This window comes from Geotrypetes seraphini, chromosome 14 (assembly GCF_902459505.1).
Source record: "Geotrypetes seraphini chromosome 14, aGeoSer1.1, whole genome shotgun sequence".
NCBI classification, from domain to species: domain Eukaryota; kingdom Metazoa; phylum Chordata; class Amphibia; order Gymnophiona; family Dermophiidae; genus Geotrypetes; species Geotrypetes seraphini.
The window spans coordinates 44829214-44843456 of NC_047097.1; the positions used below are offsets into that span (position 1 = coordinate 44829214).

Consider the following 14243-nt stretch of genomic DNA (forward strand, 5'->3'; position numbering starts at 1 on the left):
CCGGCTTCTCCCACCGGCTGCTCTCTCCTGCCTCCGCTCCTCACCTCGCGGTCGTGCAGTGGTCTGCATTTAAGTCTGCATTTAAGTCTGCATTTAAGTCTGCATTACCTGTTCTGTTGAGATCAACAACTGTATCAGATAGATTTCTTTAATTTAAGTTGTTCATCTAATATTGATTTTCTATGATCAGTCCTAGCTTATTACATTTTTCTATATTCTTTTATCTGCATTATCTATATCACAGTTATTAGGTACTCCTGGCAATTAAGATGGGTGGATGTCTTGAGTTTATTCTGCCTGTCTAGACAACTAGGTATGTTGGGGGAGGGCACAAGCACAAATAACCTATCTGACGAGCTATGTTACCAATACTTTTCTGAGACCAAGGTAGGCAAACACCACAATTCTGGGTCTGGGACTGGGCCGAATACACACATTTCTAAGTATGGGGAGAGTACACACAATTCCTAAGTCTGGGGTATGGTTCACAGTTGTAATTCTGGGGTCTAGGGAGGGTACACACAATGTAAGCTGTACTAAAGGAATTAAAGTAGCTCAAGCGTATATTCCCCCACAGAGTACACACACTTCCGAACCCGGGGAAGGTACACATTGTAATACTGAGTCTAGGGAAAGTACACAAACCACAATTAGTACTGAAAAGGTCCATTTAACTCAAGCAGGAACAGTCACAGGGAGGCATGGCAAACATACTGCATGGAGGGCTATGTACGTCAACGCCCACAGTTTGGGCAACAAAATCCTGGAACTAGAGACTGAAATGAGGAACGCTGACCTGGATGTGGTGGCGATATCGGAGACCTGGCTCACAGACTCCCACGGATGGGACATGGTCATACCAGGATACAACCTACTTTGCCAAGACAGGGAGGGCAGAATGGGAGGAGGTGTAGCAATATACACTAAGGATGATATTAAAGTCACCAGAATCACAGATATCAGGTACACAGGGGAATCCCTTTGGGTAAATTTGGCCAGGGGGAATGACAAATGCCTGTATCTTGGCATAATATACAGACCCCCAAGGCAACAGGATGACCTGGATACGGAATTAATTTGTGACATAGAGAATATCACCTTACGTGGGGATGCAGTGTTATTAGGAGACTTCAATATGCCTGATGTGGATTGGAACACACTTTCCTCTGCATCCAGCAGCAGCAGGAGACTATTGAACTCTATGAAGGGAGCTAAACTGAAGCAACTGGTATCAGAGCCAACGAGAGAACAAGCAATACTAGACCTATTGCTTACCAATGGTGAAAGTGTCACTGGGGTCTCAGTGGGCGACAAGTTGGCCTCCAGTGACCACAACATGGTATGGTTCAATCTCAGGAAGGGCTTCGCCAAAACTAGCACATTGACCAAGGTCCTTAGCTTCAAGAACGTCAACTTTGAGGGTATGGGGGATTTCATACATCAAGCGATACAAAACCGAGCAGGAACAGATAACGTAGAAGAACTGTGGTCAACTCTGAAAGCTACCATTCAGGAGGCAACCAACCGCTATATAAAATCAGTGAGTAAACGGCGCAGGAACACTAAGCCACAATGGTTCTCTGCGGAGATCTCGAACCTCATAAAAGAAAAGAAAAAAGCGTTCATTTCTTACAAACATACAGGATCTCAGAACTCTAGAGAAGTCTATTTGACTAAGACAAGAGCTGTCAAAACAGCAGTTAGAGAGGCCAAATTCCGAATGGAGGAAACTTTAGCAAAGAACATCAAGAAGGGTGATAAATCCTTCTTCAGGTATATTAGCGACAGAAGCCGAAACACAAGCGGTATAGTACGCCTTAGGAAACCAGACGGGAACTATGTAGAAGCTGACTCAGAAAAAGCTGAATTGTTAAACGAATACTTCAGTTCAGTCTTTACCCGCGAAGCGCCGGGCTCCGGCCCACAGCTACAGAAAAAGAGTGGCTCGGTAGACCCGTTTAGTGATTTCAAGTTTACAACAAGCAGTGTCTACTGTGAGCTGTCAAAACTCAAGGTCAACAAAGCAATGGGGCCAGACAACCTACACCCCAGGGTGCTCAGGGAGTTAAGGGACGTCCTGGCGGAACCACTATCCGCGCTCTTCAATCTCTCCCTTAGCACAGGTAGAGTCCCATTGGACTGGAAAACGGCTAACGTCATTCCACTCCACAAAAAAGGTTGCAGGACGGAGACTGAGAACTACAGACCAGTGAGTCTCACATCAATAGTGAGCAAACTAATGGAAACTTTAATCAAATACCAATTAGATAAGATCCTGGACGTGGAGAATCTATGGGATCCCCGTCAACATGGATTTACCAAAGGGAAATCCTGCCAATCCAACTTGATCAGCTTCTTTGACTGGGTGACGGGGAAGCTCGATGTTGGAGAGTCCTTGGACATTGTATACTTGGACTTCAGCAAAGCATTTGATAGCGTCCCACACCGCAGATTGTTGTGCAAAATGAGTTCTATAGGGTTAGGTGACACTTTGACAAAATGGGTTGGAGACTGGCTTGGTGGTAGACTTCAGAGGGTGGTGGTGAACGGCACCCCCTCCGTAACGACTGCAGTGATCAGCGGAGCGGCCCGATCCTTTTCAATATCTTTATAAGGGACTTGGCTGAGGGGCTTCGGGGTAAAATAACGTTATTCGCCGATGACACCAAACTAGGTAAGAGCACAATGGACAATATGATACACGACCTACTCCTATTGGAGCAATGGTCTAAGACCTGGCAACTAAATTTCAATGCCAAAAAATGCAAAGTCATGCATCTTGGCAATCAAAATCCATGCAAGACTTACACTCTAAATGGTGAGATCCTAGCAAGGACTGTTGCGGAACGGGATTTAGGGGTAATCATCAGTGAAGACATGAAGACTGCCAATCAAGTGGAGCGGGCTTCATCTAAGGCTAGACAGATCATAGGATGTATACGTAGGAGCTTCGTCAGCCGTAAGCCTGAAGTCATTATGCCGTTGTACAGATCCATGGTGAGGCCTCATCTGGAGGCCTCACCATGCAGATTGTGAACAATTGCAGGCGGACCTTATGAAATTGGAAGACTGGGCGTCCAAATGGCAAATGAAATTTAATGTGGACAAATGCAAAGTGATGAACATTGGGAAGAATAACCTGAATCACAATTACTGGATGCTATGGTCGACCTTGGGGATTAGCGCCCAAGAAAAGGTCTGGAGGTCTCATTACCGCAAGGACGTACTGAGACTGGAGTCAGTCCAGCGGATGGCCACCTGGATGGTCTCGGGACTCAAGGATCTCCCGTACGAGGAACGGCTAGATAAATTACTCCTGTACTCACTCGAGGAACGCAGAGAGAGGGGAGACATGATCGAGACGTTCAAATACCTCACGGGCCATATCAAGGTAGAAGAGGATATCTTCTTTTTCAAAGGTCCGATGGCGACAAGAGGACATCCATGGAGAATCAGGGATGGTAAATTGCATGGCGACACCAGGAAATACTTTTTCACCGAATGAGTAGTTGATAGCTGGAATAAACTTCCACTTCAGGTGATCGAAGCAAGTAGCGTGCTTGATTTTAAGAAGAAATGGGATCGTCACGTGGGATCTCTACGCAGAGTTAGATAGGGGAGGGTCATTGGGGTGGGCAGACTAGATGGGCCGCGGCCCTTATCTGCCGTCATTTTCTATGTTTCTATGTTTCTAACCTAGGGTACCTTACATGGTTTTTGTTTCCATCACACACTGATTAATTGGGGTATTTACAATAAGTGGTTGTCTTGAGTTTATTCCACTTATTAAATACGCTCTTATGCACCTCTTGCTAATTATAGCTGCTATTATTTACAGATTATTTTAATTATAGATAATTTGATATTAGATGCAGCCCCTACTGTATTACATTCCTTTTTATTTCAACTCAATCATTATATACCTTTTACAATGTTAGGTCTGCTATTGGGAAAACAGGGTGATTAGATATTATTGGATTAGTTCGTTCATTTAATATCACAGTAGTATACTATATTATACTATAGTAGTATATATTATCTCATTTTGTCCTCACATACTTTTCTATCATGTTTTACTTCTTGCTATAGCTTGCTGAAATGATACTTAAATTGGATGGATGTCTTAAGCTTATTCTATCTAATTTATAAGTATACAAATGCACTCTATAACTTCCCATTGATTATTACAGTAAATTGTCGGGATGGTTGTACTGAAATAACATCACTGTCTTATGGTTAGATTATTTCCCTTAATTTTCTTCAGTTTGATGTAGGATACTAGGTAGTATTGACCTCATATTATCTTGATTACAGCTGTTTAATTTATGTTTCTATGCAATGTCATATATGTTTGTTTTATCTCCAATATGCCAACTTATATGTTTGTTTTATCTCCAATATGCCAAGTGACTTTTATTACTCAAAATATAAAGATGTCTTAAGTTTATTCTGACTATTTTGCAAGACCACTGGTACTTTAAATTACTTGGCATAATTATTTTTGGTTTATACCATGAATATATGATGAACATGATGTAATGATAATTGTTTATTACCCTTAAACCATAAGTATTTTACATATATGCATATCCTGCTTTCATATATGATTGACGTGAATTACCATACTATTTTCGTACTACTTTGTCAGGAACGTAGTTGAAAATAGTACTCTAACTAATGTATATGCCTTTCCACTTCAATTTCTGTTTGTGAACTGACAGTTATATCGCCCATACATACTCAGATAACCTTTACTTATGTTACACCAGTCACTTCATTTCTCTTCTTATTTCTGGACTTTATTCCACAATACTTGGCTGATCTATGTGAATAATTGTATTTCAATTTATTTTATATCATCTTGAACCACTATTTGATGTTTGGTATTAGGCTACCTCTTCCTGTGTGATTTAAATATATTCATATAGAGGGTAGTATAGTTACCTTTTTGTATATAGCAGCCGGGCAGAAGTTGTGTTGCTACTCATCAGCTCGCTTCCCGCAGAATTCCATATCGTGTTTCTATATATTTGTTATGTTCGCAGAAACATGGTATGATGGTACAGACATGGATTACTTAAATGATATTCATTCCCTTAGAGTTGAGCTTGGCGGATGTCACAGGGGCCACAGCAGATTGAATAACATAAATTCCTAATTATATGTCCTTGAAGTTATTATCTTTAAATGTGAAAGGTTTCAATAATCCAATTAAGAGGAAAAAAATACTCACATATATTACCCGTAAATCTCCTGATGTCCTCCTATTCTAAGAAACCCATTTAACAGATACTGAAAACCTTAAGTTAAAAGTTTCCTGGGCTAGAGAGGTATATTACTCACCTGCGATCAAAAAGAAGAATGGCACTGCAATACTAGTCAGAAATTGTCCGAATCTGAAAATCTTGGATCATAAAAATGACTCAGAGGGTAGATGGAACATGGTTACGATACAATTGATGAACAACATTATCTCTATACTCAATCTATATGCACCTAACATAGATGATCCAATCTTTTTTGATACTCTTACATCCATAGTATTAGCAGAGTCCCCCCAGACTTATATTATAGCTGGAGACTTTAACCTTGTGCTAGAACCTTCTATTGATAGAAAATCCACTGTATCATATAGAATAACAAGAGCATGGCATAGCTTACACAATATGATTTCCCAATTAAGTCTAATGGATGCCTGGAGGTACCTCCATAATACGGAAGTTCAGTTTTCGTTTCATTCACCCCCTCATAACTCTTACTCTCGGATAGACTATTTTCTCTTAAGTAAAACTCTACTACCAAATATAACAGCTGCATTGATTAATGAAATATCGATCTCTGATCATGCAGCTATAGAACTACACCTAGATAACCTTATGCCTAGGCATATTCCAAGCGTATGGAGATTTAACAACGCATTACTGGATGATCCAATTTATCACTTACATAAGTACTTCTTTAAAGGAATATTTTGACCTCAATACAGTTGATCAAACTAATAGGACTACATTATGGGACGCATGGAAGGCGTGTATAAGAGGGTGTATAATTGCTTATCAGGCTAAAAAAAAAAAGAGTAATCAACAACTTCTCGATGATCTGGTCAAAGACATTAGAACTTTAGAAGTATCACATCAATCGAATCCCACAAATATGCAGTTATTACAAAAACTCCGGGAAAGTAGATTGGTCTACAATATAAAGTTGAGCACTCAGGCAGGTAATACTCTGTTCATGCAATCGGCATCCTACCATAGCTCTAATAATAGAAGTGGGCATTTACTGGCTCAATACTTAAAAATACGAGAAGAAAAATCACAAATATATGCTATTACTGATGAAATGGGTAATAAACATACTGCACCAAAGGATATTATTCACCATTTTAAAATGTTTTACGATGCATTATACTCCACGGAATTGGTACACACAGATTCAATGGAATTTTTGAAATCTGTTTCTCACAGACCACAATTGACTTTAGAAGATAATATTCCGCTTGAGGAAAAATTTACAGTCCCTGATATTATTGCAGCTTTGTCGGAGATGGCTAAGAAGAAATCGCCAGGACCTGATGGCTATACGGTGGAATTTTACACTGCTTTCCAGACCATTTTAGCTCCTCAACTATACCATCTATTCAATTACTTCAATGATACGGGAGACGTTAAAGGGACTTTCACTGATGCGTCCATAATTGTGCTACCAAAACCGGGTAAAGATCCGCTGAAGATACAAAACTATAGACCCCTTTCACTTATTAATGTTGACACAAAAATCTATGCGAAGATTTTAGCTAATAGAATTCAAAAAGTATTGCCTGCATTGATTGGTACAGAGCAAAATGGTTTTATGCAAGGGAGATTTGCAAGCGACAACTCTAGTATGTTTACCTCTCTTATCCAAATTGCGCAACATTCGCCCCATCCATACCTAGCTTTAAGCATTAGACGCTGAAAAGGCGTTTGAACAGAGTAGAATGGGAATTCTTATTCCAAGTTATGACTTAGGTTTGGTTTCAACTGATAAAGCTATCTCCATGATTCTAATCCTTCTACTTCTGTTAAATAAATGGATTAACCTCTGATCCCTTTCACCCAACTCGTGGTACGCGACAAGGATGCCCATTATCTCCGCTATTATTCAACTTGACGCTTGAGCCTCTTCTTCTGGGCATCACGGCAATCTCCAGACATAGCTGGTATTTGTTATGGTAGCATGGAGTTAATTGTCAGCTAATGCGGACGATGTATTAATATACACTAACCCTTCTTCGTTGGCATGTTTATTGAAATTAATCGATTTTTACTCCCAATACTCAGGATTTACAAAACTTAATAAAACTAAAACGGAATTGACGTTACCTCTTAATAACCATATTTTTTAAACATTGTATAGAGAAATATGATTTTTCAGTGGTCGCATAAGAAACTAAATACCTAGGTATACATTTTGGACCCACAATAGAAGATACAATAAAATTTGCATTAGAGGATATACTTCATATGATAACTACACTCTCTGCTAGATGGAATCCCTTAAACTTATCTTGGTGGGGTAGGATGGGAATCTATTAAAAATGGTGATAGCCCCTAAGATCTTATATCCCCTCAATATGTTTGCCGATACTGTTACCCTCTACATTCTATAAACGAGTAGATCAGCTTTTGACCAAATTTCTTTGAAACAACAAGGTACCTAGAAATAGCACTGAATAAAGTTAAAACTTCCTAGAAAGGAGGGTGGGCACACTAACTTTCCAAATTTTTTGGAATTTCATTATGCTTATTTACTCAGACAATGCTCTAGATGGATTCTTCATGATTCCGGTAGTACATCTGTCAACACATGGCTGGCATTAGATGCAGAAATATATAAGTGGACATCTCTAGCTCTCCTGCCCTTTGTTTCATCTACTGGGTTTCTGAATCACAAAGATCATGTATAGAGGCATCTAGTGACTGCTGTTCAAAATATTGATAAACTTCTTCCCCATAAATGGGGTAACCTCGCTATTTATGCCGATTTGGAATAACCCAAAACTACAAATTCAACATACTACTGTTAATTGGAAGACTTGGAAATCAGCAGGTATATGGGAAACTAAGGCCATTTATATGATGGCAGCAATTGGATACCATATGATATTCTCAGATCGCGTATATCGATTGCCACCATCTGCGTTTTTCCAATGGGTTGCAACTTAAACATGCATTCCGCGACCTTCTTCATAACCACCACAAGTAGATGGATGAACCGATCTTTTAAGTTATTGTAAAATGTTTGCTTTTCAGAAAAAAGAAGCTTCCAATTGGTATAAAATATTACATTCGTTCAAGCAATCATGTAGCCATTCCCACACAATCTAAATGGCAAGATGAATTGCAGATTCCCTTGGAAGGTGAAGACTGGTCTCAAATGTGGACCATACTTTATAAAATGGACCAGCTCTGCAGCGCTATTATCAGTCCTTATTTACTTTACTGATCCATCGAGCCCTATTGGACACCTAGTAAATTATCAAAGATACAGAAAGAACAATCAAACGATCTTTGTTGGTCCTGTAAACTTTCTTCAGGAACCTTACAACACATGATATTTGACTGCCCAATATTACAAACTTATTGGCAAAAGGTATGGGCGCAAATCTGTTCCTTTCTAGAATTGACAGAACAGATCTCTTATCCAATGCTAATTATTAGTTTGACTGGCTCTCACATTTCACTTCCCTTAGATAAAGTTCCATTAATTCAATTTCTCCTACTTGTAGCGTTGCGTATTGTATTCACTAACTGGAAAGACTTCACAAAACTTTCACACATTGAATGGTGGAATACAGTATGCTTATATGCAAAAATATGAAAGAATTGCTGCCTGAAACGACGAGGATTCCTATCTAGGTTTGAAAAAATGTGGGAAGCCCTTACTAAATCATACGGTTTACTCCCTTAATGTGTTGTACTCTGCTGTGGTCCCTTGTGACACTATCGACGACTCTAATAATACCTATGTGACATTGGTACTATTATTTCACTGCTGCTGTTTTGCTCCTCATATTTCAGCTTCACTACTATGCTAAGTTCATATTACATAGATTGTATGGATATGATATTTCAATTGTACACTTATTACAGTGTTATCCACGTCTGGGCCAGTTCCACTGGTTTTTGTTCTTTGTTCTTGTTTTTATAAAGCTATAGTATGCTACTATGTTTGGTGTGAATGACTGATTGTACTTGGTTAACACTATTGTCTCAGCTTGTGGTCATTCCTACCGGATTGTTATAATATTCTAAAATGTCAATAAAAAATGATTGAAACTAAAAAAAAAACCAAAAACTAAATACTGGGTTTTTTTTCCATATGACAGGATCATATGATATTTCTATCCATGACTACAATAAGACCATGGAATAATATATGGAGAAAAAATATAGCTTCAAGTTTTCAAGCTTAAAGGGGTCTCTTACTAAAGATTAACACATGTTATCTGCAGCATAGAACAAACACCAATCTTTAATAAAAGACCCCCTAAGTCTCAAGTCCGATAGTAGCCTAGTGGTTAGTGCTGTGGCCTGAAAATCATCTCATTGCAGCTTTTCTTGTGATTTTGAGCAAGTCACTTAATCCTCCATTTCCCAGGTACAAAATAAGTACCTGATATAATATATAAATCACTTTGTAACCAATAGAAAGGTGGTATATCAAATCCCATCCCCTTCCCTTAGTATACACCGATGAATGTACCACCTTGTCAGTTTAACAAACTAAAAATCAGAATAAAGAACAAAAATAGTACAATTAGTAATAATAATATACACAATAAAATGAACAAATTAACATTATAATAAATATAAAATCAAAGCCTATTTCTGAGGACGCAGGAGCCATCCAGTACTCCTTTAAATCGGGGCCAACCGGATTTCCTACAATGCTTTATGTAGAATCAATTTAGGGCTCCTTTTATCAAGCCGCGGTAGAGCATTTTTGCGTGGACCAGCAGAGAATGACATGGGGACAATTTTTTCCCCATCCCTGCAGGACCTCATTTTCCGCCCCGTCCCTGCAAGTTATTTTCCTGTCCCTGCCCCATTCCTGCAAGCTCTGTCCTCATCTGCAGAAGCCTCAAACACTTTAAAATCATAAGTGTCCAAGGCATGTGTGATTAAGGCAGAGCTTACAGGAATGGGGCAGGGACTGGAACAGCGACAGAAACTCATGGGGATGGGGCAGGGAAATTGAGTTCCTGCGGGGACGGGGAAAAATTCTCTACATCTGATGTTCTTTCAATTCCTATGAGCATCGGAGCATTTACCTCACTGGCCTGCGCTAAAACACTCTACCACGGCTTAATAAAACGGGGGCTTTCGGTTGCTAGTTATGAGCAGAAAAGGTTTGAATCGAGTCTAATGCATTTTCTTTTTCTTTCTTTTTTTTTTTTTTGAGACTTCATGCCATTTTTGTGTGATATGTCGGACTTTTGAAGTTCATAGAATTTTGAGAAAGAATACTGACCCCATGTCTCGTTCTGTATCATTCTTTTCAGAATCCACCGGGTATTATGAGCATTCTGGATGATGTGTGTGCCACAATGCACGCTGTGGGTGAGGGTGCAGATCAGACGTTACTCCAAAAGCTTCAGATGGCAGTTGGGACTCATGAGCATTTCAACAGCTGGAACCAGGGGTTTATCATTCATCATTATGCTGGCAAGGTAACCCAGGACACTAGCTTCCATTTAAAAAAAAAGCAGAACAGCTGTTATTTTTAATTGCCATAAAACCAAGGGGCCCCTTTACTAAAGTGTGTTAGGAACTTATTGGGGAATTCTATGAATGGTGCCTATATTAGGTGCTGCTAGGTGTCCCTAATATGCAGCCACCTAGTGTAGGATTACCATATTTTTCTCCAGGAAACCCTGGACACGTGACCCCGCCCTGTTCCGCCTCCATACCCGCCCTGTTTTGCCCCAGCCCCACCCAGTTCCGCCTCCAGCCTTGGCTTGTTCTGCCCCCTAGCCTCACCCTCCCAAAGCCTCCTCTCTTCTTCCGGATGAGCTCCAGTAATGCCTAGAGGACCTGGAGCATGCGTGGATGTGTGTGAAATAATTCTCACAAGCTCAGAGGCCCTCCAGATGCAGCTGGAGCTCATTGGGGCTTTCCAAAACCCAGACAAATGCCGAGTTTTGGAAAGTCCATCTGGGAGATCGGACAGTCCTCTGAAAAGAGGACCTGTGCCCAATTTTTATTTTTTAATTGGCTTAATTGTCGTGGTAATTGACCATGCCAGTTATCAGCCAATCAAAAAAAACCCCAAAAAAAAACCCATTAATCAATTTAAGAGTTTGGCACTGAACTCTTAGGACACACAGTGAATGCCTATGGAATGGCCTAAGAGATCTGGCCAATCGTAATCTTAGGCCACTCCCAGTGCATCCCAGAATGCACTGGGAGAGAGGCCTAAATCTCCGGTTGGCCCAGGTGCCTAAGGCCCACTCCTATGAGAGGGGCCTTATGCCCCTCCTCGGTTCATCCCGGGATGTCTCAGTGGCAGCAGGAGGAATTGGGCACTCCTCCTGCCATGGACATTCGGGGGGGGAGGGCTTCAGGGATTCTGGCAGGAGGGAGTGGGCATCCTTCCTGCTGGCCAACTTCACGGGGGAATGGGTTTCCTACTGCAGCAGCTAAACTGATTGCAGTAGGGAAATTACCTTGCCACAATTGGCTTAGCGGCTGCGTCTATTTGAAATGTAGACCAGCATTTTGCTGGCCTACATTACAGGTGCCTATGCAGCCCTAGAGAGACGCCTAGGGCCTCCTAAACTCACCTAAGACCACTTCTGGGTGAAACCACTCCCAGGCCTAGCCTTGGGCAAGATTAGGCAGTCCTACCCGTCTCTCTAGGCTCGCAAAAACACCTACAATGTAAAGCTGCCTACCTCGGAGTGGTTTTTCTTTTAAACGTGTCCTGATTGGCTTGTTAGACAGTGATAAGATGCCTACCGCCGCCTACAATCGGGATGCTGTTTATAGAATTTGCCCCTTAGTCCAGCAAGTTTCCATTTTTTTCTTAAGCTATTTTTCCTATGATACAAAAAAACTGGAAACTTCCTTGACTAAGTGTATAGCCCTCAATGAAGACTATGTTGTGGAACTTGCTTTGTTACCAAACTTTTCAAACCACCCTTGTACATTACACACTTTCAAATGTATATATTAGATTTCCAGTGTTGATGCATTTTCGAGAGAAAAAAAGTAGTTGCCATGACTTATGAATCAACTAGGGTTAACAGCCAATGACTGACTTTAACTGGCCTGAACTGGCACTAAATAGCACCAGTTGGCTGTTACGTACCTAACTGCCCTTAGCTGCTATTTTTTTAAGTTTTGTCCTGAAATTCCAATGTACACAACTTCAAGGTAAGCATGGATCTGGGAAAGGCATGGTCAGGTCAGGGCTGTGTCAGGCAGTTATATGTACAGGATGTTCATTCACATCAGGGTTACTCAGTTCCGGTCCTCGAGATCCACAGGCAGGCCAGGTTTTCAGGCTATCCACAATGAAGAGGCATGAGAGAAATGTGAATGCACTGCTTCCTTGGTATGCAAATCTCTCTCGTGCACATTTATTATGGATCTCTTAATTTTGTGGCCCTGATTTACATGCTTAGCTGCCTACAGTCAAGTGTGAGCATTTATACCAACCACTGAGATAATATAAGCACATGCACCTAAAGTTAGGTGCCATTATTGAATTCACACTTAACATGCATCATCCCGTCATCTAAATTGCGATGACCTTTTGAGAATTAACCCTTGAACACATTATACTTACCACATGCGAAGTGGCTCGCAGTTAATACCTCATAAATAGGAGACACTAAGAGCCCGATTCTATATATGGTGCCTAAAAATTAGGCGCCAACTATTGTGGCACTAAGCGCAATTCTGTAAAAGATAAGCGCACTTTATAGTCACGCTTAGCACCACCTAAACGACACTAAGCATTCTAACTTTAGGTGCACCCTATCGTGGTGTAGCGAGGGTGAGAGGTGCTCAGGGGGGGTGCCCCATCTCCACCCTCATCTCCGCCCCCCCGATCCCGCCTGCCGCGAGCAAACCCCCCCTTCCCTTCCTTTCCTTTGTACCTCTAGTTGAAGTTGTTGCTCGCAGCGGTCACTAACATGCTCCTCGCAACCCCTTCGGCTCTCCCTCTGATGTCACTTCCTATGCATGGCACCCGGAAGTGGCGTCAGTGGGGAGAGCTGACAGGGTCACAAAGAGCATGTTGTATGACCGCTGTGAACAACAGCTTCAACTAAAGGTATGGGGGAAGGGAAGGAGGGCACGCAACATGGAAGGGAGGAATGGGCTAGAGGAGGAGGGGTGCCGGTGCCCCCCCCCCCATAGCGCTCAGGGTGGACTGCCCCATTTGTTACCCCCCTTACTACACTTCTTCACCCTATTTATGCCAGGGCTTTTCGTGGCCTAAATGCGTACGCCCTAAGTCCAAAAGAGGCACCTATATGCAAAACACAGCCACGATCCGCCTCCTAGCGATGCCTACTTTGTGATAGGCACCCTGACACCTAACATCCCAGCTAAGTTCAGTCTATGTCAATTATGAGGTGCTAATTGTCAATATATCGGTGCTAATTATGTCTTAAACAGTTGTTAAGCGTGCCGATTTAGGCACCTACTGTAACTTTAGGTGGACTATATAGAGTGCTCCCACATTAACTGTAAGCATGTGGTCGTGCGCTTATGGGAACATGACTAATATAAAATATATGGACAAATGCCTCCACTAGTTGCCACATTAGATTTTGCAGCTAACATGGTGTAAAATCCCACTTTACGTCACATAAACTACAAATCTTGATGCACTTTACATAACATAACATAAATTTGTATTTATATATTGCAAAAGCCTTTCGGTTCTATGCAGTTTACAAAAGAGGTAAAACTGACCAGAGCCAGTGAGCTACAACATATCTTGGTAGGAGGGGTGACAGTGGGGACCCCTATATGTGCTTAAATCTTCCGGAATAGTAACAGGAAAGTGAACAGTAGCACAGCTATGTCTATCAAGAATTTAGTCGTCTGATTATTTTCACTTTCACCTCTGTCTCTCCTTTCCTTCCTTTCCTTCTTTTGTTTTATTGTCTTTCTCTTTCTAGTTTATTTTCTCTCTACTTGTTTTCTGAATTTGTTGGTCCCAAAGGGCAGCACACACAAAAGAAT

The 14243-nt window shown here is 41.1% G+C and overlaps 1 protein-coding gene across 1 annotated transcript in view; it reads left to right on the forward strand.

Moving 5' to 3' along the window:
- The window catches only part of MYO1E (myosin IE), a 395564-nt gene that overhangs the window by 288652 nt on the left and 92669 nt on the right, over positions 1 to 14243 (forward strand). The window contains 1 exon segment of the mRNA XM_033920720.1: positions 10547 to 10714. Within this exon segment, the coding sequence (XP_033776611.1) occupies positions 10547 to 10714 (168 nt within the window).